The 23,853-nt window shown below is 45.3% G+C and overlaps 1 protein-coding gene across 22 annotated transcripts in view; it reads right to left on the bottom strand.

The window, feature by feature from the left end:
• Nucleotides 1–23,853, bottom strand: part of Tenm2 (teneurin transmembrane protein 2) — a 1,230,398-nt gene that overhangs the window by 41,383 nt on the left and 1,165,162 nt on the right. For 18 of the 22 annotated variants that reach the window (XM_030245994.1, XM_006533290.3, XM_006533295.4 and 15 more), the window contains 7 exons: nt 21,326–21,587; nt 20,280–20,547; nt 15,739–15,882; nt 15,051–15,300; nt 6,888–6,908; nt 3,752–3,984; nt 1,054–1,208 (listed from right to left, as the gene is read on the bottom strand). In XM_030245994.1, coding sequence (XP_030101854.1) covers nt 1,054–1,208; nt 3,752–3,984; nt 6,888–6,908; nt 15,051–15,300; nt 15,739–15,882; nt 20,280–20,547; nt 21,326–21,587 — 1,333 coding nt within the window. The remainder of the gene's footprint in view (nt 1–1,053; nt 1,209–3,751; nt 3,985–6,887; nt 6,909–15,050; nt 15,301–15,738; nt 15,883–20,279; nt 20,548–21,325; nt 21,588–23,853) is intronic. The other 4 variants (XM_011249009.3, XM_030245995.1, XM_006533293.4 and 1 more) reach the window with 1 other exon arrangement.

Below are 23,853 nucleotides of genomic sequence, written 5' to 3' on the forward strand. Positions count from 1 at the left end.
TCTGTCTTGACTCGATCCTGGCAGCTCCATCCACACCAGTGTTTCTCAGCTCCAGATGACTAACCAGGGCTACAGCCATCCAATGCGGTTGTACAGGTAGATAAATGCATAAGGGACCAAGGCAATTCAGCCCAGCGTCAGCTCTGCGAGCCATGGGTCAGGGAAGGCTGTGTTCATTTAGAGATGACACATTTGTCTAAGTTGGGAAAAAGCAACCATGTGGCTTGGAAGGTGGCCCTAGCCCAAGAACAGACAAAGAACAGGCTGGCTAACAAACTACAACTTGAGTGTTTGAGAGAAAAAAAAGAGAAACGAACAAAGCCAAGTCAAGTACATCCTTCTTCTGTGGAATTTGAAATAATTAAAAAAAAAATCTCAGTAGCAAGTTGTCAGTTTGTTGGGAAATTTGAGTTAAAATTTATGAGTTTGACCAAGAGTTGAAAAGACTCTCACAGGCCTGGGCCCGGTGGGCATACATGCTAGCCTCTTTGAACGAATGTTGCACATTTGAGGAGCCCGTGGTCTCTGCCACCCTAAGAGACCTGACAAAGCACACACATCGGGATGATTGAGGAGGGCCTTGCTCTAGTAACTACTGCACAAGGTGGAGGTTTATATAGTGAAGATGCCACCATTCCAGATTAACAGGGAAGTTCTGACTGACATGTGCACGTAACACCAAACCATACAGTCTCAAACCTTTGAGAATGGTGGAGACGAGAGATAATTATACAGCAGTTCCTACCCTGTAATCTGCTACTGCTAGAGTGTGCTGCCAGCTTTGCTTCTTAGAGTAGAATTGCCCTCTCTGTTCTCTCCCTCTCCCTCCCTCTCCCTCCCTCTATCCTGACGATCTCCTTTCTGTTGCCTCTCTCTCTCTTCTTGTTCTCTCCCCTTCTCTTTTCTACCGTGCACATTTCACACTGACGTCTCCTTTACCTCAATTCTTCCCCAGATGCATTCGGAGAGCACGCTCCCAACTCACATCGGAACCCGAGGGAACTATGGGTTGAGACCAGGGAGTGGCTAAGGATGAGAGATAAAGAGTCCCACCTGGGCCACGTCCATGCTCGAGTCACAGCTCAGTGGTCGGACAGCTGTGAGGTCATTGGAGCCCAGCAGGGTGGAGATGATTCCGTTTTGGTCCACCTTCCGGATCATGGTGGCATCAACAAAGTACATAAGCCCATTCTTGTCTACTGCAATACCTGGGGAAGGAAGCAGCGTGGATGCATTTTTTCTGACAGGAGGATGGTTTGTGGAGGAGATGGGGATATGCCCTACTCTGGGCATGATGTGCTTGGACCAGGGACCTTACTGGGATGGGTAAGCATCCTCAGTCCTTTAAAGGCAAACACTTCTCAAGGACACTGTGCTGTGCTGTGCACAATTCTCAGGGAGCTAGCTATATTCCCTCCAACCAATGACGTCACCTTGAGCTGAAGTGGAACCAGAGTCGAAAGTGAATGTGGAAACAGCCCTGACTCTGCTCTCGGGGAAAAAATGAGTTATTACCAAAGTCCATTGCTCTGAGAAATGATTGGTAGTGTGTTGCTCAGATACCCTTCACGACTAACTGTGACAATGAGGCTGAGAAACAGCGATGCTTTCAGCCACAAACTCCCAATTCAAAAAAGGTATCCTCCAGGAAGAATTCCCAATTAAGCCTTGACTCCAATCAGCACTTCAGTGCCCCCAGGGGACACAGAGCCCTAGCGTTTCCCTGTCGCAGCAGGACTGATAAGACACAGACTGCAGCTTCTATTTCTTTTGCGTTTTCATTTCAGTGCCCAAATACAAGGCTTGGCATCCTTAATCCATGCTGCAGGCTGCTTGCACAGTAGCTAAAAATGCTAACAAGACTTAGACCCTGATATGATTACTCCTTAATCCCAAGCATCTTTAGTCCTTTCAAATAGACGCACGTCGATCCCAAGAACTCCCCAGGACAGGAATCAGGCAAATAATACCCATGCTTTCCTAAAAACTTTATTATTTATTTAATGTGTGTGTGTGTGTGTGTGTAGATGTTTTTATGTGTGCATATGCATGTGGGGGCCAGAGGTTGATGTCGGGGTGCTCTTCCATTTATTTTTTTAGATAGGGGATTTTATTGAACCTAGAACCTGCTGATTTGATATATAAAGGGATATCACCCTGTCTCTGCCTCTCTGGTGTAGGGAATTACAGGTATGCACCTTGTGCCTGATCTTTCTTACATTTAAAAAGCAAAAGATAGAAAGAAAGAAAGAAAGAAAGAAAGAAAGAAAGAAAGAAAGAAAGAAAGAAAGAAAGGAAGGAAGGAAGAAAGAAAGATGTAAGTGCTGGGGACCTGAACACTTTACTAAGTGAGACATCTATTCAGTCCTCCTCCAATTCATTTATATTCATTCTCTCTCTCTCTCTCTCTCTCTCTCTCTCTCTCTCTCTCTCTCTCTCTCTCTCTCTCTCTCTCTCTCTCCTCTCTCCTCTCGAAGCTCATGGACAATTTAATTAGAGCTTAGAAGACAAATACCCAAGGCAGGGAAGTTGTAATCTCAGCAGCTGCCTGGAGGAGGAAGCTGGAGAAGAGCAAGAGGAGGCCACGGTATTTAACTCAAGGCAGCCTGGAGGCCAGCCGCGGGATAGAAAAGGGGGCGCTTGGCAGGGAGGGCAGCTTTAGAGAAAAAGTAAAAGGGCCCAAAGTATCAGATACTCAGGTTCTGGAAGAAAAAGACAGGAGACAAGAAACAGGCAGTTACGTCTTTCTGAGTCAGGGCTCAGAAAGGTAGGGAGACCCAAGGGAACCTCATGGTGGCTTGTGGTGACTGCACCAGGGGCTGTGCATTCTGGGAATTCTGGAAAAGGGAAGTGCACTGTATCACTCAAGGGCTAATTATTCCTCCTATCCCCTTTAGTGTGGCTCTTCCTGAGGGAGACTCCCTTGGCCAGGAGATCAGCTAGACCAACCAGAGTAAGCTAAGGAGGAAGACAAGGGCATGCATCTTTCTAGAGCAGAGGTTCTCAACTTGTGGGTTGGGACCCCTTTCCAGGGGAGGGGGTTTGAATGACCCTTTTACAGGAGTCACTTACGAACCTTCAGACAACATAGATATTTACACTATGATTTGTAACAGTAGCAAAAATTACAGTTGTGAAGTAGCAACAAAAATAATTTTACGGTTGGGGGGTGGGTCACCACCACAGGAAGGAACTGTAATTAAAGGGTCACAGCATGGGAAGGTTGAGGACTAGAGGATAATTTGCTTTCTTTCAGCTAAGAGGAAAGGGCTTTACCTGCCCCTCCATTCTTAACTGCTACAGTTTTCTTCCGGATTTGCAACTTGACCCACATGGCGACCCAGACTTTGGATACACTAGTCTAACATCAAAGTCTGGCAATGGTCGAAGCCCCTGGGCTCTGCTGTTTCCCTAGCCTCTACAGCTGCTTCTGACAGGTGGATCTAACACTGCCTTCTGGTCCTCTGTGACTAGCAGCCAGAGAGCCTAGGTGCAGACTACCATGTTTCTATAAGTGGCATATGAGAGTGGTAATGTTTACTTTAAGCAATAAGCTTAAAGGCACCTATATACACCCAGAATCCTCAACAATGAATGATCTTAGGAAAAAAACAGCGGTTAGGTTACATGGATTTGCTCAGCTTGCAGCAGGCTCCGTGCGTGGGTAGAGAGGTCTCTCTCTCTCTCTCTCTCTCTCTCTCTCTCTCTCTCTCTCACTCTCTCTCTCTCTCTCTCTCTCTGTGGTCTTTACCTCTGGGGCTCATGAGGGTGGCGTCCACAGCCTTCCCTCCATCCCCACAGCGGGCTTCATCAAAGGGTAGACATTGTTCGCCAGTCCCTGCCACAACTTCCGAATTTCCAGCCAGGTCTTTGGCTCCGCTCAGAGACTTGACTCGGTAGATTCGGCGACTGTTGGTGTCAGAGACGTAGAGTGAGCCGGTCACGGGGTCCACAGCCAAGTAATACTTGTGTCCTGGGCTGTTGCTTTAGGAGAAGCACAAAGAAAAAAAGAAGGGACTGTGCAGCTGGCCTCTTGGGTCAGAGGTGACTCTTAACTTTCTTAGTGTCTTCATTTTAGTGACTTAGTGACACCCTGAGATAAATTTTAACACATCATGGCTTCCAGATACTCATCTCATGATTAGGCTTAAGCTTCTCATACTATTTTGGGTTTCAAGAATTCCTATCAAAGTAACAGAATGTTGCTTCATTTAACTGGCACAAAAGACCCCTTCCAGTCCAGTCCTGCCTGCTCTAGAGCGAGGATAGTCACTCAGTGCCAGCTTCATGTGTTTCCCTTGGCCTTAGTGTACTGTCTCATAGGATTTAGGAAGCCAGTCCCATAGCAGTGTTCTCTTCTTCATCTATGCCTCCACAAGACCTCCAAGGTCATGAACACCAGAGCAACCTGGAGTTTTCTAGGCTTACAAGGACTACCTCCCCAGAGCTATCCCCAATTCTTTGTCTTAGAGCTGACTGTTTCCTAGCATCTATGCAAACGAAGCTGGCATTTAGTGCAAAGGTAGTTCATTTGCCACCATATCCAGCGTTTGTACTTGATCCTGGCCAAGCCAGCAGCCGGCATCTGAATTACCAGGGCAGGAGATGTAGTTTTCAAGTGCTAACACCAAGATCACAGGTGTGAGTCGTGAGTCTCCCTGGAGATTAATCCCTTATGTGTGTGAGAAGTAGATCAGGAGGCTCTGGGCCCTGGGGCCTGCATGTTTTCTCTGCCATGCCTCTCAGTGTCTTCTGTGAGTCTAGCCAGAATGGAGCAAGACTGGGAGAACTGGCTCAGGATTAAGACAAGGGAAATGTCTGACTCAAACCCAGCTGGGGACCTTGAGTGAGTGTTTGGCAGCAGCCTTCTTACTTGGGAAATGACAACACCAAATCTGATCTTTGCTAATGGTCCTTCTGGCTCAAAAGCTGGTAACTCCCCCCTTTGTAGTGTCTTCTCATGGGACCAGAAAGAGTGCTCACAGCTCTCTAAGCTGATTATTCAAACCATTCCCTATCTCCTGGGGGTTAGTGGTGGGTGCTGCTCTCTGACCCAGTGGGTGGGTTCCATGTACCTAGAGTGAGTGAAGGCCCATTTGTCCAGGTATTTTCCCAGGAATATTCTGGAATGATGGGAGGAGAGGGGTTGAAGAGGTGAAGGGGAAGCTTGTGTGATGGCAGTCTGTGTCAGGTGAGTTTGTCCTGTGGACATTAGCTGGTAAATTACTAATTAAAATGCTATCATTTGGGTTCTTGCTTGATTTAAGAAAAAAAAAAAAGAGTCAGGAAGCTATTTTTAGGAACTATTTGTGTGTTGAGGCCATCTTTACCTCCTGCTATTAGGACTGGTAATTGAACTGGAAGTCAAGGTCTTTTGAAAGAGTGGGCTTCTCTGGTTTTTGTTTTTTTTTTTTTTTTTCTTTCCCTTCCCTGTCCCTTTGTTTTCTGCTCTCCCTTTTTTGGCCAAGTCAGTAGAGAATATCCATATATGCAAAACAAATTAGGGCAGAAAGGGGAAACCCATGCCATTTTTTAATTAGATGCTGCACCCTCTTACTAAATGAACAGTAGCTGGCATGATCCTCAGGAAGATCGAGGCTCTGCACATCTGTGCCCACGTCTGAGCAAGATAATTAATTCTGGACTTTCTAGGGAACCCGATCTGAGGAGGTGCTTCCAAATCTCTGGCATAGGAGTTGACAGGTGGGGTTAGTGGTTGCTTGGGGAGACCATTCTTCGGGTAGTCTTTCTAACCATGATTCTCAGAGAATAGGAGGAACAATGCAAAGCCAGGCTCCATTATGGGGGCCATGGTGAGGAGCAAACATGGCTGGCCTGTGGGTTTCTAGGAAGGGGGAGTTTTTGGGGGACATTTCTAGTCTTTGGGACAATTTTGCTGTATTGGAGTATCTGTCAAGTCAATTTGGGAGAGTTTCAAGATTATAAAGGCAGAGATTTTTTTTTTCCTTCCCTACAAATGGCTGTCCTTTTGAGCATAATGATACCAGGTAATTTGATTCTTTTTAAAAATTTTTTCCTCAATTCTGACCCATTGTCTCTAAGGGTCTCATGGCTGGCGTTCTTCACCGGGTGGAGACAGCCTTCGTTCAGTTGCCCTTCTCCTTGCCTCCAGGAAGCTCGAGCATCTTTTCTATCAGGATACTCAGGCTTTTGTCTGCTTCACTGCAGGGCTCATGTGCATATATGTGAGCTGCGCACTTGACATGTGAATGCTACCAATATGATTTCAAATAACCTTAAATCGGCAACTCAGCAGAGGCCCTTTAGACAAAAAGTACTTGGTCTATAGCTTTCATATTACTCAAGAGTGATTTAGCTTCCTAATGATTCTCCGTGTACCTAACTGTTGGATTCATTCTGACCAGCAGATTGGCAATTAACGTGTATGCGTGTGTGTGTGTGTGTGTGTGTGTGTGTGTGTGTGTGTGTGTGTGGTGTTTAAATGACCACATATCTATGGGAAAATCATTAATGAGTTGAAAATGAGTTTTTGACCCGTTTCCAGTTCATTAAAGCTTTTGTGAACCCAGTCCAGCATTTACAAAAGCCTGAAGTTTGCCTCAACTGTTTAGACCAATTATGGACTGCGCTGAGCGGTCGGGATAGAGGTTCACTGAGGGTTCATTATCATGATCTCACATCTCCCAGAAATTCTAATTACTGTCAGCTTATTTGGTTGCTTTTTGACTGCATTTCATAATTGCAAAAGCTTATCATATCCACAACACACAATTAGCACATAAAAAAGTTACTGTATTTGGTACATGAAAATATACAATGTTACACAAGAAGCACAAAACAAGAAAGCAAACACAAGGAACAAACGAACCATAGCAAATTATATGGGAAAGAGTTCTTCGTCTTACCTATGTTTAAACTCTTTATTTCTTTATAGAAAGAAAACAGAAGGAAAAAAGAACAAACAGTTAGCCGAGGAATTGATGATAATGCAAACATAACATTTTTCTTTTCTTTGTTTCTTGTAGAAAGGACCTCCCCCGCCCAAGCCATCTTTTTCATTTTTTCCCCCTTTCTAACTGTCAGTTCCTGGCTCAATTACTTGAGAAGAATCCCTAGGTTTAGACTCCTCCTGGTCACTGGGGAATATGCACAAGGGAAAGTTTGGAGTCTCTGACAGGCCAGGTGGCTGTCATGGGACGCAGGTGGTAACAGGTGAGACAGGACTTCTGGCTGATGAAGTGATGGCAGGTGGGTTGCATCTCAGTGGAAGATACCTGTTGCCTAGGAATGGTTTTCTGTGAGTGCAGTGGTGAAGGATTCAGAAGCCAAACTGAAGTTCAGCGGTCAAGAGCTCTGTGACTGATTTGTAATGTCTGTGCGTGGAATTCCTGGGTGTGGAAAGAGTACAGGTTTGTGTGTGCTGCTGATTGCTATTGATGTGCCAAGGGTAGAGTCAGGACCATCCCAAAGAGACTGCCAGCTTACACCACCTGTGGCATGGCAAAGTCCTTGCCCTCTTCTCACTCACGAAACCACTTTCCCCTCTTGCTCATGCCTCCTTGTCCCCCACTTCACTTGGGAACACCCCTGCAACTCAGATTCATTCTTTTTTGATCTAGCAGCCATGACTGTGCCCATTCATAAAGTTCATAGGCAATAATACTATCTTTTCGTGTTTGGAGCCAGAGACTCTAGTTAACACACCACTTAGGAGAGTTAGGAAAAAAAAAAGGTTTGTTTCTTTCTTTATTTTTTTTCCTTAAAGAACAAAAAGAGATTTCCATTTCAGTAGGAAAGTGGCTGAAATGTAGCATTAGGGAAGAAGTGTCTCAAGTAAGGCGATCCACTCCCAGTTCCTGAGGCTTCTAGGGCCAGGTAGAATTCTCTTTCTAGGCTTGGAGACAGGACAAATAGAGTTAGATGTCCTGATTCCTGAGGTGCAGCCTCTGCTGGGGGACATCATTAGTGGGAGGTTTGCACAGAGATTACACTTTTATATTTTATTCTAACATGTTAGTTTTTTTTTTTTGCAAAAAAAAAAAAAGAAGTTAATTAAATGATGCCGATAACTCCTGAGCTCTGACTGACATAGTGCAATTTAAGATGCAGTCTGTAAAGCCTGGTGTGTCAGGGTGGCAGCCGGGAATTCTCGAGTCTATTTTATATTGCTTAATGAAAGCGAAATGCTATCTGCCACCAGTGGTAGACACATTTGCCTCTTAATTATTGCAATATCAATTTCATTTTTTTTTTTTTGAACTCAAGATTTTCTGAGAAGACTGGCTGGGATTTGGGTCTGCAGTTCTGACCTACTTCTTCTCTAAGAACATCTGCTTTCTATGGTTACTGTAATATCGGTGTTGGGGGGAGAGGGCAGGAGGGGAGGGGGATCAGGGCGCAGAAAGGTGTGGCACTTGAAAGATCGTATGGATCAAAGTCACTGCTCTGCCAGTCCAGAGCAAGCGACAAGCCAAAATAACATCATCCTTTAGTCAGTCCATGCAAATGAGTGTAGATGCCCTACTTCTGACGGACAGGCTTCGTGAGTACACCCTCAACAGCAGAGACCCTTCAGGCACACCCTTTGAGGGAAAAGTGGTGTCTCAAATTTAAGAAGCTGAGATGGATTAGCATTTCACACTGCAAAGTTTCAGAGTCCTCTGCAAAAGCTCCAGGGTCTTTTCCAGCCTCCTCTGCCTATCAGCCAGAGCTGTCGTCACCCTGTCTTGTGATGTGATGTGTGTGTGTGCGCGCGCGCGTGCGTGTGCATGCACCCGCTTGTCTTTTCTACTTCTTTGAGAACAGGATAAGACTTACACATCTCTGCATTGCTGATACTTCAGAAAGAGTAAGGCCTGGAGAAATAACTCTTTGAGTGCAGGGAGCATGGAATGAGGTCGCTTCCCTTTGCCATGGGCTACCTGCATTCCCTTATGCTCCGTTCAGAAATTTGAAGCTATAGAGGGCTGAGACCACCGTGAACCTTTCCATTCCTGCACACGCTGTGTTCTCTCTTTACCCCTTCCCGTAGAGTGGAGTTGGGTTGGACATAGTTTTATTGTTGCTGCTTTAAGCACAGGGGCATTAATTCGGGATACATCTGGTTGGATTTTAGAGGGATATGCTTGGGTGGTTTGTAATACCTTCAGCATCTAGCTAAATTATTACAAGCCATTCTGTCGTAAGAATGGCTCTTGGGACTGCTTCTGCCCTACTGTGTTGATTCATGTAGCATCTTTGTAGGGCATGTGAGAGCCACTGCAGAATTCATCCTTCTTGGTTTTATGTACATCGGTGACAAGGTGATTAATGAGCACCAGTTCAGAGAGCATTACAAGAAAATGTGAAAGGCCCAGAAATATTACAAGGGAGACCTGATAGAGGTTTCTCTAAATTGTATACTTACAACTTACATGTTATCAACAGCCAGTCACTCACATGAAAGCAAGGTTTTTTTTTTTTTACTTTATCACTAAATCTGAAACCAATTTTGATCAGTTAAATGGGAGGAACGACTTGTCCTGTCTGTTCTTTCTATAGATAACAAAATCAGAAGATAACTATCACATTAAAAAAATAATCAAAGAGCTGGGTGTGGTGGCATTAGGAAGGCAAAGTCTTAAGGATCAGGAGTTCCTAGCTATCCTTGGCTAAAAAGCAGCAAGTTCAAGCCAGCCTGCGCTAAGAGATGCTGTTTCAAAAAAAAAAAATCTCCAAACAACAACAAAAATCCCAAGACAAAACAAATGAAAAACAACAACAAAAGTACCCAAAGATAATCAAAGGGGTGTGGAAAAAAAAATCAAGTATCACAGAGGTGGAGAGTAGGAGTGAGATCATACAAAGACCTGGTCAGCTGCGAGCTGTGAGCCTGTGCTCGCTATGGCTTTGAAAAATGTGCCACTTTCCCTCATCTTATAAAATAGTGTTTTGTTTCTCGTTTCCTCTCGTCTAAGTACTAACTAGACCCAAGCTTCCCTAGCTTCCAAGTCCAGAGGAGACCTAGGGTAGTCAGTGCAGTACAGTGGGAGATTCTCTTTCTCTTAATTAAATCCCTTATTATTTAGTTACTATCATTATTTGTGTGTGTGTATGTGTGTGATGTGTGTCTTGTGTGTGTACTGTGTGTGAGTGCAGGCTCGCACATGTCACAGAGTGTTTGTGTAGAGGTGAACGGACAACTTTTGGCGTTGATTCTATCCTTCCACTGCAGGTTCTGGGGATGAAACTCAGGTTGTTGGTCTTGGGCAGCAAGCACTTTTATCCATGTGCACGCCTTACCCACAGCCATTTTTCATTTCCAATTCATAATTTGCTTATCTTCTTTTTGAGAGGGAACTCCTAAAACTGCATTAGCTTTCAGCCCCATGAGCCTACATCTTGTCCTTGATCAAAAGGCTCCGGAGACAGAGGCAGGGGTTAGCCAGAACTGTGTGCAGACAGGGTGCTCAAGGCTCACTTGGAAGCTTTGTTCCTTTCCTGACACTCTCATCTTCACGGCTGATGGGAGGGAGCTGCCGCCTTCTCTAGCTGCAACCACAATATCAGCTCTCATGCCCAGTGGGATGGACCCTTGCTTAGCTCGTAGGGGAAGCTTGTCTTTGGAGATCCTGACTTCCAGTGTCTATTGCTTTTGCCACCCCACCCCCACCCCCAGGCTCCCACTTCTGTCCAAATCTCTGCCTCCTCCAAGCACTGACACGTCGTCTAGCTGGACAGTCACTCGCCCTGAAGATCTGCCCTAGTGCAATTCCGCAGAGGGCCCACCCAAAAAGCATGGGAAGGAAGTCTGCATGGAGGATGGTTCCTGCACAGAAAACGTCATCACTTTCGTTTGGAAAACAGAAAAGAATCATTATAGTAGGTAGTCTGACATTTGTTTAAAGGAGCCATATCAAGAGACATTAGAGTGATACTGCCCCAGTCTTGCTTGCCACGCTGTGGAGTTTAGTTCTTAAGATGGTTTCAGATTGGCTAGTGAAGGAGTTATCTTGGAGAGACATTCCCCCTAAGATGTCAGTGGCTGAGGAACTTACTCTGTTTCGGTTTTCTATGGACCAGGTGGAGAGAGGATTACTGGAAGGCACAGCATCTCCTAACGGTGGGATATTAGGCTTTCTAGGGAGGTGGGTGTTGAACATGCACTAAGTCAAAGCCCACAGGTGATAACCATTGAACTCTTCCAGCATTAGAAGTTTCTGGAGTGTGGGGCCCTCTGGCCTGCATGTTTTGTACAGGCAGTAGTGGATGAAGGCCCAGTGAGGACTGTGGTATATCACTTCAGTAGCATCTTGATTGGGGGTGGTGAGTAAGGTGGGGCTAGGTGCTGACTCCAAAATGGAATAGCTCAGCTGCCAAGTCACAAGGGAAAAAAGACACACAGGCAAGACAGGTCTCTTCCCTCCTCCCTCCCCTCCCCTCCCCTCCCCTCCCCTCCCTTCCCCTCCCTGCCCCCTTCGGGTGACTGTTTTGAAGAGAGGGGATTGACAGTCCTTTGTTTTCAGGCATGTAGTGGGAAGAAAAGAAGAATCAAGTCAGTGTTCTTGTAAAAGCTTAACTTCTAATCTGCTCTGGGTTCCTGGCTGATGAAAGGAGAACAAGGTTTGAAGACAGCTAAAGAAAATGGAGGATAAAAAAAACCAAACAAACCCACACAGCTGTCTAGGGAGAGTGGGAAGGCTAGCCCTCAAGCTGCCCTCATGTTATCACATAGGCTTGCTATGTTTTCCTTTGATTGGGCCATAAACTTTTATCATTGGTATTGCAGTCTCTACAGTTTGAGAGAGATGGAATCAAAAGTCAAGTCCAACAAGGGGGATGGGGGGGTGGATGACTGGTTCTTGAATTCAAGTACCCATCTTGAACACCCAGGACTGGCTGGACACTGCTCTAGGCATGAGAGGGCAAAGATGACCAAGGAATCTGCTGCACAGAATTACATACACCCAAGCCCAAAGAGCCACACAGATAAGATAGCAAGTAGTGCCCACTCAGATGGAAAACCAGAACGCTACACTTTCAGGGGAGGAGGGGAAGTTTTTTTTTTCCCCCCAGGAAGAGGGGACTTTAAGAACAGAGCCAATAGGTAGACAGGAAGAGGTTGCCTAGGTTGAGTGGAGATGTTGAGTTGAGCGAGCCACATGGATTAAGATTTGGAGGTGGGAATGCACAGATCAAACCTGATTTGCTTTGAGCAGGAGGAGCCGTGACAGAGGAGGAGGTACATACACAGAAGGTAACAAGTGGTCCTTGAATAATTCAGCCATGGGAAGCACAATGCAACCACCACCTTCCTCCACAGATCCCCACTGCCTGTAGCATGCCTAAGGGGATGGCTTTTCTGGACTAAAATAACAGCAACAAGAGCAACAGCAGCAACAAACCAGGCCCAGAAAGGAGACTTTCCTGGGAAGGTCTGGAGAGGAGCTGTCGTGCAATAGTCTGCAGTCCCTTCCCTGTCCCCCCTTCTTGCTCTCTCTCTGCTCAGCCACGATGTCCTCCTGCCTCTTGTCCTTCATGGCCTCGTGCTCTGTTTCCCTAATGGTTGCTTTAGCTCGTCAGCTCAGCTGGAAGTGCATTTTCTTCTCCGGGTGCTCACCTTTACCCTCAGCAGGATATTTCTTGAGCTCATGTTTCCTTTCTCCTGTCCTCACAGAGGTACAAGTGTGCCTAACACTAGTACTCAGTTGCAGTTATCTTTGGATACAACTGCTGTGTCTCCACACACTATCCGATATGTGTGTGTATGTGTGTGTATATATGTACATATGAGTTATCTTTGGGTGCAACTACTGTGTCTCCATATACCAACCCATACATACATACATACATATATATATATATGCATATATATATGTGTGTGTGTGTGTGTGTGTGTGTGTGTGTGTATGTATGTATGTATGTATGTATGTATGAATATATAAGTTATCTTTGGGTGCAACTACTGTGTCTCACACACTATCATCATACATATGTATATATGTATACATGCATACATATATATATATGTATGTATGTCTATATTTACCACTTACAGTACCTGGCAGAGTTTTGACTCCTGAGAATATTTAGTGATAGCTGCTGGGTGGCCAGGTCACTAATGTCTTTCCCAGCAGGGGCTGTAAGGACATTGATTGTCTCGTTGATTGGACTGAGAAGTGCCTAAGAGATCAGCGAAGCATTCCTCTCCGTGTGACATGAAGGTGTTTCCAGAGATGATTGTGACACAAGGACCCTGACCTAATGAACTGCTTAATCTACTGATGGATTAAAAAAGAAAAAAGAAAAAACAAACAAACAAAACAAAACAGAATAGACTGCAGGGCACAGGGTAGTGGTGGCACCATGAAAGGTGAGGCCCCAACTGGAGAAAGCTGGTTCTTGGGGCTGTGCTTGAAGGCTAGCTTGCCCTGACCCCTCCTGTGGTTCTGCTTGGCTTCCTGTCTGCCATGCTGTGAACTGCTCTGTCACACCCTTCCTGCCAAGCTAGACTGAGGGCTCTGAGACCTTATCGTTAGCGTGTTCTGTCAGGTCTTTTGCTCACACTGATGCACATTTAATGGACATGGACATTCAGTGTAAGCATGGCTGTGGAGTCTGCATCTTTCACACGGTAGCTGAAGGTCCTTCAAAAATACCACAAGTCATGTCGGCTTAGGCCCAATTCTAGGGCTCTCTCTCTCTCTCCTCCCTCCCCTTTCTTCTTTCCCTCTCTTCCCCCATTTCTCCTTTTCTTCATTCTTTACACATCACCCATCAGGTTTAACTGGGAGGCACATCTCCACTGGGACATTGCGTGTCCCTTCAGATCTGTCCAATCACCATGACCCAAATCATGGACTACTGAAACAGCCTCCGTATGAATTTTCTTGCCTTCATCCCTGCATTCTTACAGCCTGTTTCCCACAAACTAGGCAGAGCCATCTCATAAAAACGGCAGTCAGATCATACATCAGCCAGATCTGCCCTCTACTTCAAGCTCTAGTGGCTGCCATTGTAAAAGAAATGCAACTTTCGCTTGTCTATATGCAAGCAGACACTTGTTGATCCCAAGCATCGGTCTCTCCCTCACCTCTCTGGGTTCCTGCTGCTCTTCTGAGCTCACCATCCCTGCCAGTCTATGGGTTCCTTCAATTAGCTGGGATATTGGCTGGATATAGATCTTTTGCATAACTTTTCTGTGCCCGGGATGCTTTCCCTTAGATGTCCCATGGCTAAGGTCACCATTCACAGCCCAGCTCAAATGCCATCGGTAGGAGAGGTTTCTCTGACTATTTTGTGTTTATTTTTAAGCCTTATTATTCACCATGGTCCCTATGTCTCACTCTGCTAGATCTTCCTCCTCAAAGCATTCACATCTGTTTGAAGTTATTTTTTTCCTCTTTTCCACATGATACAACTGGAAGCTCCCTATTGGGTCACCAACACAACACAGGGACATTGTGTCCATTCACCAGATATTTGTTGAATAATCCCCTCCCCCTTGTTTTCTCATTTGCATCTTTCCCCCTCTCTGTCCACGTCCTCCTCTGGCTGAGGATCTGGAATCAACCCACCCCGGAAAGGCATTTTCAAGCCTTTAGGCGTCTCTGTTTGCCTAACACAGAAAGGAATCCTAGTCTTCAAACTTAGTAGCAAGCAATGGCCAGGAGGAATCTTCCAGGATGGTAAGAAATGACCTAGTTAGGGCAGGTACCATTGTGCTGCATTGCATACTAGTAAGTACAAAAAGACCCAGTGGATTTACTAAGGGCTAGCACCCAGAGATGCTTGGCAAGATTTTCAGAATCAGGGGAGGAGTGTGGTCTTCACACTTTGATGTGTGTTTGAGGCTGCAACTGACCTTTTAAAAACAAAAGACACTTGGCTCCTTTCTGGATTAGGGACTATCTGCTGCCCTTGTTTGAGACTGAGTAGCTGAAAAACTGCATCATATATGTGGACGGTATTTCACAGATAATCAAAACATTTCCTGCTCTGAGAACCCCAATTCAGCCATCTTTCACCCAGAGAAACCTGAGAGCAAAGGGGGATCTGGAGAATAAAAGTTTTCCGGTATGGCTATTTACCGTAACTCCAAGATACTGGTCACATTTCGAGAGGGAAAGATGCGCCGGATATAGTTGAAGTCACCAACAAAGAGGCTCCCATCGATCCCCACAGCCAGGGCCACAGGGGCTAACAGTTTGTTGCCTTCAGCAAGGCCATTACAGCTGGGACAGGAGATGCTTCTGCGGCGACCGTTGCCCATGATGCTCGTGATGATGGCAGGCTGCTGGGTCAGGAACTGGTTCTCCCCTGTCCCTTTGTGTAGTATTCCTGGGGGAGGAAGGCAGGGTGAGAGGGGGTCTCATACAACCCTGTGGGTAGGACACTCAGATTGACCTACTAGAAGGGTTGGAAGTGGTGGGGAGACAAGGAAACACCTCCTTTGGCACGTTCTCTCATTTTCTTGTAATGCAGAGGGAACAGCCAAGGGAGAGCCACTCTTGAAGCTGTGATATGGATAGGATACTAGCTGGGGAGATAACAGAAGACAAAAACAAAAACGAAAGCAAACCCCCAAACCAATGAGGTAGAATACGGCTGGTAAACTAAAAAATGCCCAAGAAAAGGGCTGCCGCTTAAATGTCAATGCTAGAGAGTCTAAACCAGTGATTCCCTTTATTCATGAGTGTTTTATTGTGCCAGGGATGGAAGTCAGGACTCTATGCATGTTAGATGAACGCCACCCACTTTCCCTTGTCCTTAACATACCGCTTTTCACATTGAGGGTGTGGTGTTTGTCCAGGGACCAGCCTCCAAGGTTGGAAGGGTCCAGCTCGAATCCCTGAAGCAGGGCTGTCCTTTTCTCCCACAGGATGAGACTGGGGCAGGTCTCATATTCAAACCCAACAGACACTGTAAGAGAAAGGGTTTGGGGAAAAGAGATGAATGGTTACTCTGGAACTCCTTAGCAAGAACGAGAATCACATGTTAACAGTGACACCCGTTTCCAACACCGAAAGAGGCTGCTGATAGCTTTGTCCCCAAGGAATCCATCTGATGAAATCCAGATTTTTGAGTTGAACTCAATTTTGAACCTTTATGCAGTTGATCATTGGGAGGCTTTTCTGATGAACCCCTGACTTTCAAAATGACCTCAGAGACATGGAGGCAGAAGAGTCATTTACAAACCTAATACCACACAAGTTTCCCTAGATCTGGATGGGGGGATGGGAGGTGGTTTCTGCTGACCTGCTCTGTCTGGAATGTATCTGTTATGTCTCAAGTTGTTTACTTGTCTCATGTTGTCTTTGATTAGGAGAGAGGCCGTTGGAAGCTTAGTATCTCCTTGATAAGGAGATTACGGCGGCAGCAGTGTGTAAGGAAAGGTGCTTATTAGCACTGCTGGTCTTCAGGGTCTTCAGATTTGGTGTCTAAGAATTCAACCAATGCCGTATAGACTGAAAAGATTTAGGGGAATATATTGCATCTGGACTGAACACATATAATCAAATTTTTCCCCATGGTATCATCCCCTAAACAATATACATTATAAGTCGGGCAGTGGTGGTGCACACCATTAATCCCAGCACTTGGGAGGCAGAGGCGGGGTGGCTCTCTGAGTTTGAGGCCAGCCTGGTTTATAGATCAAATTCCAGGAAAGCTAGGGCTACATAGAGAAACACGGTCTTGAAAAATCCCAAACCCAAACTTAAATCAAGATCAAAACCAAAAATAGAAATACATTATAAAAATTATCATGGGCTGGAGAAGTTGGTTTAGTGGTTTAGAGCACTGGCAGCTCTTCTAGAGGTCCTGAGTTCAATTCCCAGCTCCCACATGGTGGTTCATGACCATCTATAAAATTTATCCAGGGTTGAGTTAAAGAATATGGAAGGATGCATGAAGGATAAATACAAAATGCTATGCCATCCCATACAAGGAACCTGAATATCCAGAGATTGATATCCAAAGGAGTTGTTGGGATGGGTGTGTACTCCCAGTTCTAGAATGTACTAAGGCTAGCTGGAACCCATAGAGCATAGCTTGCTGGTTACATTGGGAGTCAGTGAGTGTCACACTCTAAAACCTTGTGTGTAAAAATTGTGCATTTGTCACACAGACAAATGGAAGAGGGAAAGGAGAAAGAAAGACCCATCAGCTCTTGGTTCCAGTCTCGTGTCTCACGTACTTCCCCATGTGTTCCTGTGGTAAGCAAGGGCTCGGTTTCTCAGAGAGTCGTGCTGGGAGAGATGAGAAAATGCTGAGGTGCCATACATCTTTAATTGGAAGGTTGCTCTGGAAATCTGAGGCATTGTTCTATCGCTGTTCCTAGTACATTAAACTCCTAACTGTGTGTGTCTCCTTTGGGGATTCTCTGCAGCTTTTGAAAATTCTCGAGATACGCAAATGTCGATATGAACGGAGGATACATTTTTATCTCAACAACAAACAAGGCAACACATGCATCCCTGTGCATGTCAAGGCTTGTCCTCTCAGAATACCAATCACGACTATCCTAGTAGTCAGAGATTGCAGATGCCCATCTTGTGGTCATGATACACTGTCTCTAACTGTAAAGAATCAGGGCTTGTTGAAGATATGGGAGCAAGAAATGACCATGATTAGACCAGGTCACATAAAGATGCTAGATAGCAAATAAAGGAATCACCATCTATAAGGGTCATGTCAAAGGATTTGGGAGTCAGCTTGAAGAGACTCTTGATGACCGCTGACAGGACTTTCTGACCATTAACAAGCATAATGACTTCAATGGGCTGAAATATATTAGATAAAAATTCAGTATATGAGTTCATAGTGGTATTTAAGAAAACATTCATTTGCTACCCTTGGAGGATAAGCCAACTCATTATACTGAAAAAAACCAGTAAATATGGGAAAGAATCACGTATCTGTCCTTTCTTTTTTGTGTGAACTGGGGCTCAAATAGCCAAGTAGTTAATGAGAGGCCACCTCTGTATGAAAGTATTCCAGCTAATAGTTGAAGACTCAGTGACAGACTGAAAATATCATTCTGTAATCCTTGGTGACCTGAAATATAGAGAGACTGAGCAACCATGCCTGCCAAGTCTAAAGAGACACCACTCCCCGCCAGGCTCCTCTTGGTAGAATATCACAACGTCCACCCGTCAGGTTGTATGTCCCAAACCAAACACTAGGCCTGGGCCAGAGAAAGACTCAAGACCCAACTGTCCATCTGCAGGGGGTGAGCCAGCCAGCCACAAGCACATGCACAGCCAGCAGATTTGAGTAGAGATTCCATGGGCAAGCAACCCAATTTCTTCAACAGTTACATTATAAGGTAAAACAGGGAGGCATAGGGAAAGTCAGATTAACTTAAAGAGAGACATAGAAAATGATATTAATTAAAATAACTTTTGCATTTAAAAATTTATTAGTTTGTATGTATATATGAGTGTGTGTGTGCACACTTTGTGTGCTTGCTTTGTACTATTGTGTTCATGTGTAGATGGGGCAGAAGAAAACTAGTCCGGGAGTTGGCTCTCTACTTCCACTCTGTGAGTTCCAGGGCTTAGCCCAAGGTGCCCTTATTATTGACCAATCTTGTTGGCTCCAATTAAAAAATTCCTTTTTATAAAACCTCAGAGAAAACAAACATTCTTTGGATGTTGTTTCAAACATCTGAAGTATTAATATTCTTAAGCATCTTAATATTTTATGATATTAAGCAGGCAATTGATTTTTTCTCCTTCCTTCCTTCCTTCCTTCCTTCCTTCCTTCCTTCCTTCCTTCCTTCCTTCCTTCCTTCCTTCCTTCCTTCTTTCTTTCTTTCCTTTTCCTACTCTCTCCCTTCCTTTCTTCTTTATCTTTCTTTTGAGGCAGGGACTTGTCCAATATTGCTCAGACTAGTCTCAAACTAGCAATCCTCCTGTCTCAGACACCTCAGTGCTGAGAGCACAGCTGTTGTGCTACCATAGCTGGCCAGCACAGAAAATAATGAGCAGTGATCAGCTGTTTGGTTATACTAAGACACTATGATATTGTGATAATTAAATTGCTGGTATGGTTTCAAAGAGTTTTTAGACACACATGTTAATATATTCCACATGAAATGATGGGATTTCTGGAACTTTAGCAAAATATATGATGTCGGAGAACAGATCTGAGTATGGAGAAACAGAATTCAGCATAGTCTGATGGCAGGAGCTAGAGCACATGAGAGCGAATTCTCATCTTCTACTTTGTGGTATTGGCTATTGATTCAGGATAGGCTAAACCAGATAGAATTCTCTTTATTAGGCTATGTTTTTAGATTAAATGCACTAGGTGGGGACTCCAGAAACTTTACTGCTTGAGTTAGTGACTCACTGATTGAGGAGGCTGACTACTGGGGCATATCTCGAGTACTTGTAACCTGCTTGTTGTATTGTCTTTAGAAAATTTAATCCCTATCCCCCAACACTGCCCAACCTCAGCAGTACCATGAAGTTTGCAACAAGGTCTACTTGGACCATTGAGTGGTTACCGAAGGATTTGTCACAATGCTCTCTGCACAAAGTGACTGCCTGACAAACACTGCCACTTCCAGTGAACATTCCCAAGTTTTCTGGCCTCTAACTTTGGTCACGTTTCTCACAGTCCTTGAGAATCACATGTGGTGGAGATGGAGAGAATACAAAATGCTCACTCCAAATCACCAGTCAGCTCTCTACAAGTTGGAAAAAGCTAGGCAGATACCAACTTACAGCCCAAACTCTCATAACCGAAGGCCGTTTCTCTGAGGTCCACCTTTCCTGAGGGTAAACAGCTCAAAAGGCAAGGCCTGGAAACAAACAGTATAGCTCTCAGATCTTCTAAAGCCCCAGTGTCTTACTCTCGAGGTACGTTCACTGCCATTTGCAAGTACTCTCTCTGCATCATGAACCAGCCCTTGCCCACTTCTCGATATTCATCTATGTTGACCACTGCATTCTAGGCACTGCCTCCCCCAGCTGCCCTGGAATATCCTTTTTCTGATTCTCACATGGTTCCTGTTGGCTTTTCAAGTTTTCAACTAACTACCACACCACCGAGTAGCTTCCCTGGACTCTATCTATCCACAGCTGCCCCTTCTCCCAGTAGGTACCATTTATTTTTATTTTCCTTATGACTAGCACTTAGCATGGCTTCCTGTTTTCTGACCTAGTCATTCTTTCTTATCTTGGGCCTATACTGGAACATAAGGCCCCTGGAAGAGAGATTGTTGTGTCTTAACTTACTAGAAGAGTACTTGGATTATAGAGAAACACAACCAAAGCCATGAATGAAAAGTGGCTGAAACCAACACATACCAACAGCATCCGATAGGCCATAAACCCTTTGGCCATAAGCATCTGTCTTGTCCCAGATGAATGTGTAGGCTAGGTTGGGAGAAGCCTGGAATGACTTCTGGAAGAGATGCCCCTCTACAGCAACCATCAAGTGAACCCTGATGAGGTTCAAGGGCACTGTGGACTGTGTCATGGTGATCTTCAGCAGCGACTTGTACCCTGCAGTTCTAGAGCTGAGATAACGGAGCTTCACATTGGTACCAGGGAGCTCAATTTCTTCATGAAGAACCTGGAGGGGAAACACATGGTTGATCTACCCCATCAAACACACCCTGGCAGGTGAGCTGTTTGCAAGCCAGCGCTTCTGTGCGCTGCCGCCCTCTCTGAAAGCATCACACCTTACGTGGGTGCGTGAACTGCTTCTTACAGCTGAGAGAGAAGAAAAGGAAGCCAACCCAAACTTCATCTTACGCCATGGAGTGAAGGGACTGAGGTTATGATTTTTGGATTAATAATTATTCTTGGTCACTGTTGAGTTTCTCACATGCATACAAAAGAAATCCCCCCACACTGTTGGTAAAAGATGTAAATAAGAACAGCAGGCTTTATTGCTAGCTGCATGCAAGGAGGCCACGAGAGGCTGTAATTATATGAACCTACAACTTTCACTGTCAATCGGTATAAAGCACCAGGGAAGCGGTAATGTAATATACCCTCTGTCATAACCCTGATGTAGATCATTAGAGCGCCTCTTATCATGTATCTCCATGACTAACAGGAATAAAAAGCAATTTGTAGGTGGGTGGCACATATGTATGTTGTTTTTATTTTATTAAAAGCTCTTGTGACTGCCAAAGTCTTGAGCGACTATCTGTAAACATTCCAAACGTCCGGGAGGGATTCAAATTGTCACCTACAGTGGCTATAAATTCTACATTTCATTTCTCCCCTTTAATATTAGTTCCTGGCACACTTGGGGAGACAGAGATGATGGGAGAAAATTGGGCAGTTGGGATGGATTTGGGAAGGATGGAGTACACTTTCCATGCTCGGGGACCTGTCCCTACCTGGGTCTCAGGCACAATGGGGTTCGAGGCAGGGGAAGCGCTGAAGAAGGTAGACAGAGGAGAGGAGATGATGATTGGATCTGGCCGGACAAAGCCACTGAGGTCACAGCTGGGGATGGAGTTTTCCTCGGTCTTCATTACCAGGGTGTCCATGGCATAGAAGCTGTTCCATGGCAGCCACACTGTGCGCTCCTGGCTCATGAAAGGGGCTCGCTCAAAGTGAAGAGTCAAGGCAGAACCCCCATTGGCAATCAGATCAAACCTGTAGAGGGGCCGAGAGGGTCATTAACAACAGGGCAGACTCACCTTCCACACCTAAGAGCTGTGGGACAGACAAAGCTTGGCAGGTAGATGAGCTAGCTTGCAACTCACTGGTTATATGGCTGTAGGCAAGTTACCAACTCTCTTTGAGCCTATCAAACTCTCCCACTGTCCACCATAAAGTGAGATATAAATGGTACTGAGTAGGAGATATAACAGAGAATGAACTGTGTGGATGAGTGGGATTGGGGTAGGGCTAAACCCAGCCTACCACATGTTTTGTCAATCATGCGTGATTGGCACCCATTTGCTTACGTGCTCTTCATGTCTATATTCATGCCACGAGGACCAAGGACCAAGCTGAGTCATGGCCACAGGAGTCATGCAGACAGCAGAGTCTAAATGATTCACTATCTGGCACTTTGAAGAAAAATGCTGTCCAATATGGAATAAAGCATTCGCTACTAAGGCTTAGAGTCGGGTTCAGCAGTTGTGGGGTCCCAGGTGCAGGATGTAGGCAGGGCCCATGAGCATATGCTGCCAATCAAACTTCGCTATGCTCTCGGAAATGTAGACAGGGCTTCTTCACCTACATCCCTGTTTGTATCTCAAGAGCTACATGGAGATACTCAGCTCGGTCCCTGTCTTCTCTTTCATACTCTCCTATCCAATGCCATCATTCCCACTTGATGGATGAACGGTGGGTGAATTTGATAGGTACAAAAACATTTGACAGACTCAAAAGTAGAAGCAGCTTTTCTCATTTTATGGAAAGAGAGGAGGTTTGCTGAGAGATACGCCCCAACTTTAAGCTACACTCCACTAGACTCATGTGTGTCCAGGCAACTGTTTTGTCTTGCTCTCTCCAGAATCTCTACTGCTTGTGTCATAGTAACATCTCAGTGAGAACATACTGCAATCTTGGTACTTGGCAGGCTGGGGTAATAGTATTCCTAGTTTTAGGCAAGCCTGGGCTACCTAAAGAATCAGCATGAAAGTTAGTGGTCCATACCACATCTCTAAGGCTGTAGAGCTTCTAGGGGTGTTACACAGAAGCTTTGCACTATTATGGCTTTGTAGCCAGAGAAAACAGAAGAGCTGGGATGTAGGGCTGGAAAGATGATGATGATGATGTGTGTGTGTGTGTGTGTGTGTGTGTGTGTGTGTGTGTGTGTGTGTGTGTGTGTGTGGTGTATTTGAGATGTAATTGGTCTGAAGGTACCTAAGAGGGATGGGAGAGAAGGAAGAAGGGAGAGACCGGGACCAAGAGACTCAGGAATGATTTTATATGTTGTCTAACAGGATGTTTGAATGGATTGGCTCACCTATGTTAACTCTTCAAGAGTTCTGGCTCACGCCTGTAATTCTAGCACCAAAGAGGCAGAGGCAGAAGGATTGTTGCAAGTTCAAGGCCAGTCTGGGCCATTTGGCAAGACCCTGGCTCAAACACACACACACACACACACACACACACACACACACACACACACACACACACACACACACCATTTAGGAGCCTAGAGATATAGTTGAGTGGTAGAGTGCTTGCCTAGCATGGTGAAGTCTGGCATTTGATCTCTAGTACCACAAAAGCCCACATCCAAAACAAGCAAGGGAACAAATAACTAGCTCCCCCCCACCCCAAAAGCAGAAACCAAGAAAGAATGCTGGTTTCAAGCCAGGCATGGAGGCACATGAGCAATCCTAACCTTCTAAGACCGAGGAAGGAGAATCATCATAAATTTGAGGCCAGCCTGAGCTGTAGAGTAAGAGGCTGGCCTTTAAGGGTGAAAAGGGCCAAAGGTTCTTTGCCTAGGGCACATTTGTCATCCTAGTGCCTTCTAAAGAACTTGGCAACAAAGTGTGTGTGTGAGACACTAATGATGGAGACAGCCTCACACTGATAATGGTCTGACTTCTTATTTCACAGTTTTTCAATGGTATGAAAGCAAGACACATTCAGTAGTCAGTGGCTTTTGAGTTGTGGTCATTTCCTGGACAGTACAACACTCCCTTGCAAGTCAGGGCAGCAGCAGTGAGCCCTGATTTCCAGTGGGCCAGGCCACTGCCAGGGTTATGCTACAGAGTTCTGTGTTGCTCAGCTCGGGTGGAATCTAGCTCACATCGTATTTAGTAGGGAGATGAGACAATATCACCCAGCGGTTGAGAGTCATCTGGCTCTTAGAGCTTTGGTGAAAGGACATGAGGGTGGGCTGCTATGAGCTGGCAATTTTCTTTTCACTGTCTGTATGGCTGCCTTAAAACCT

This window comes from Mus musculus, chromosome 11, assembly GCF_000001635.26.
Source record: "Mus musculus strain C57BL/6J chromosome 11, GRCm38.p6 C57BL/6J".
Classification (NCBI taxonomy): Eukaryota; Metazoa; Chordata; class Mammalia; order Rodentia; family Muridae; genus Mus; species Mus musculus.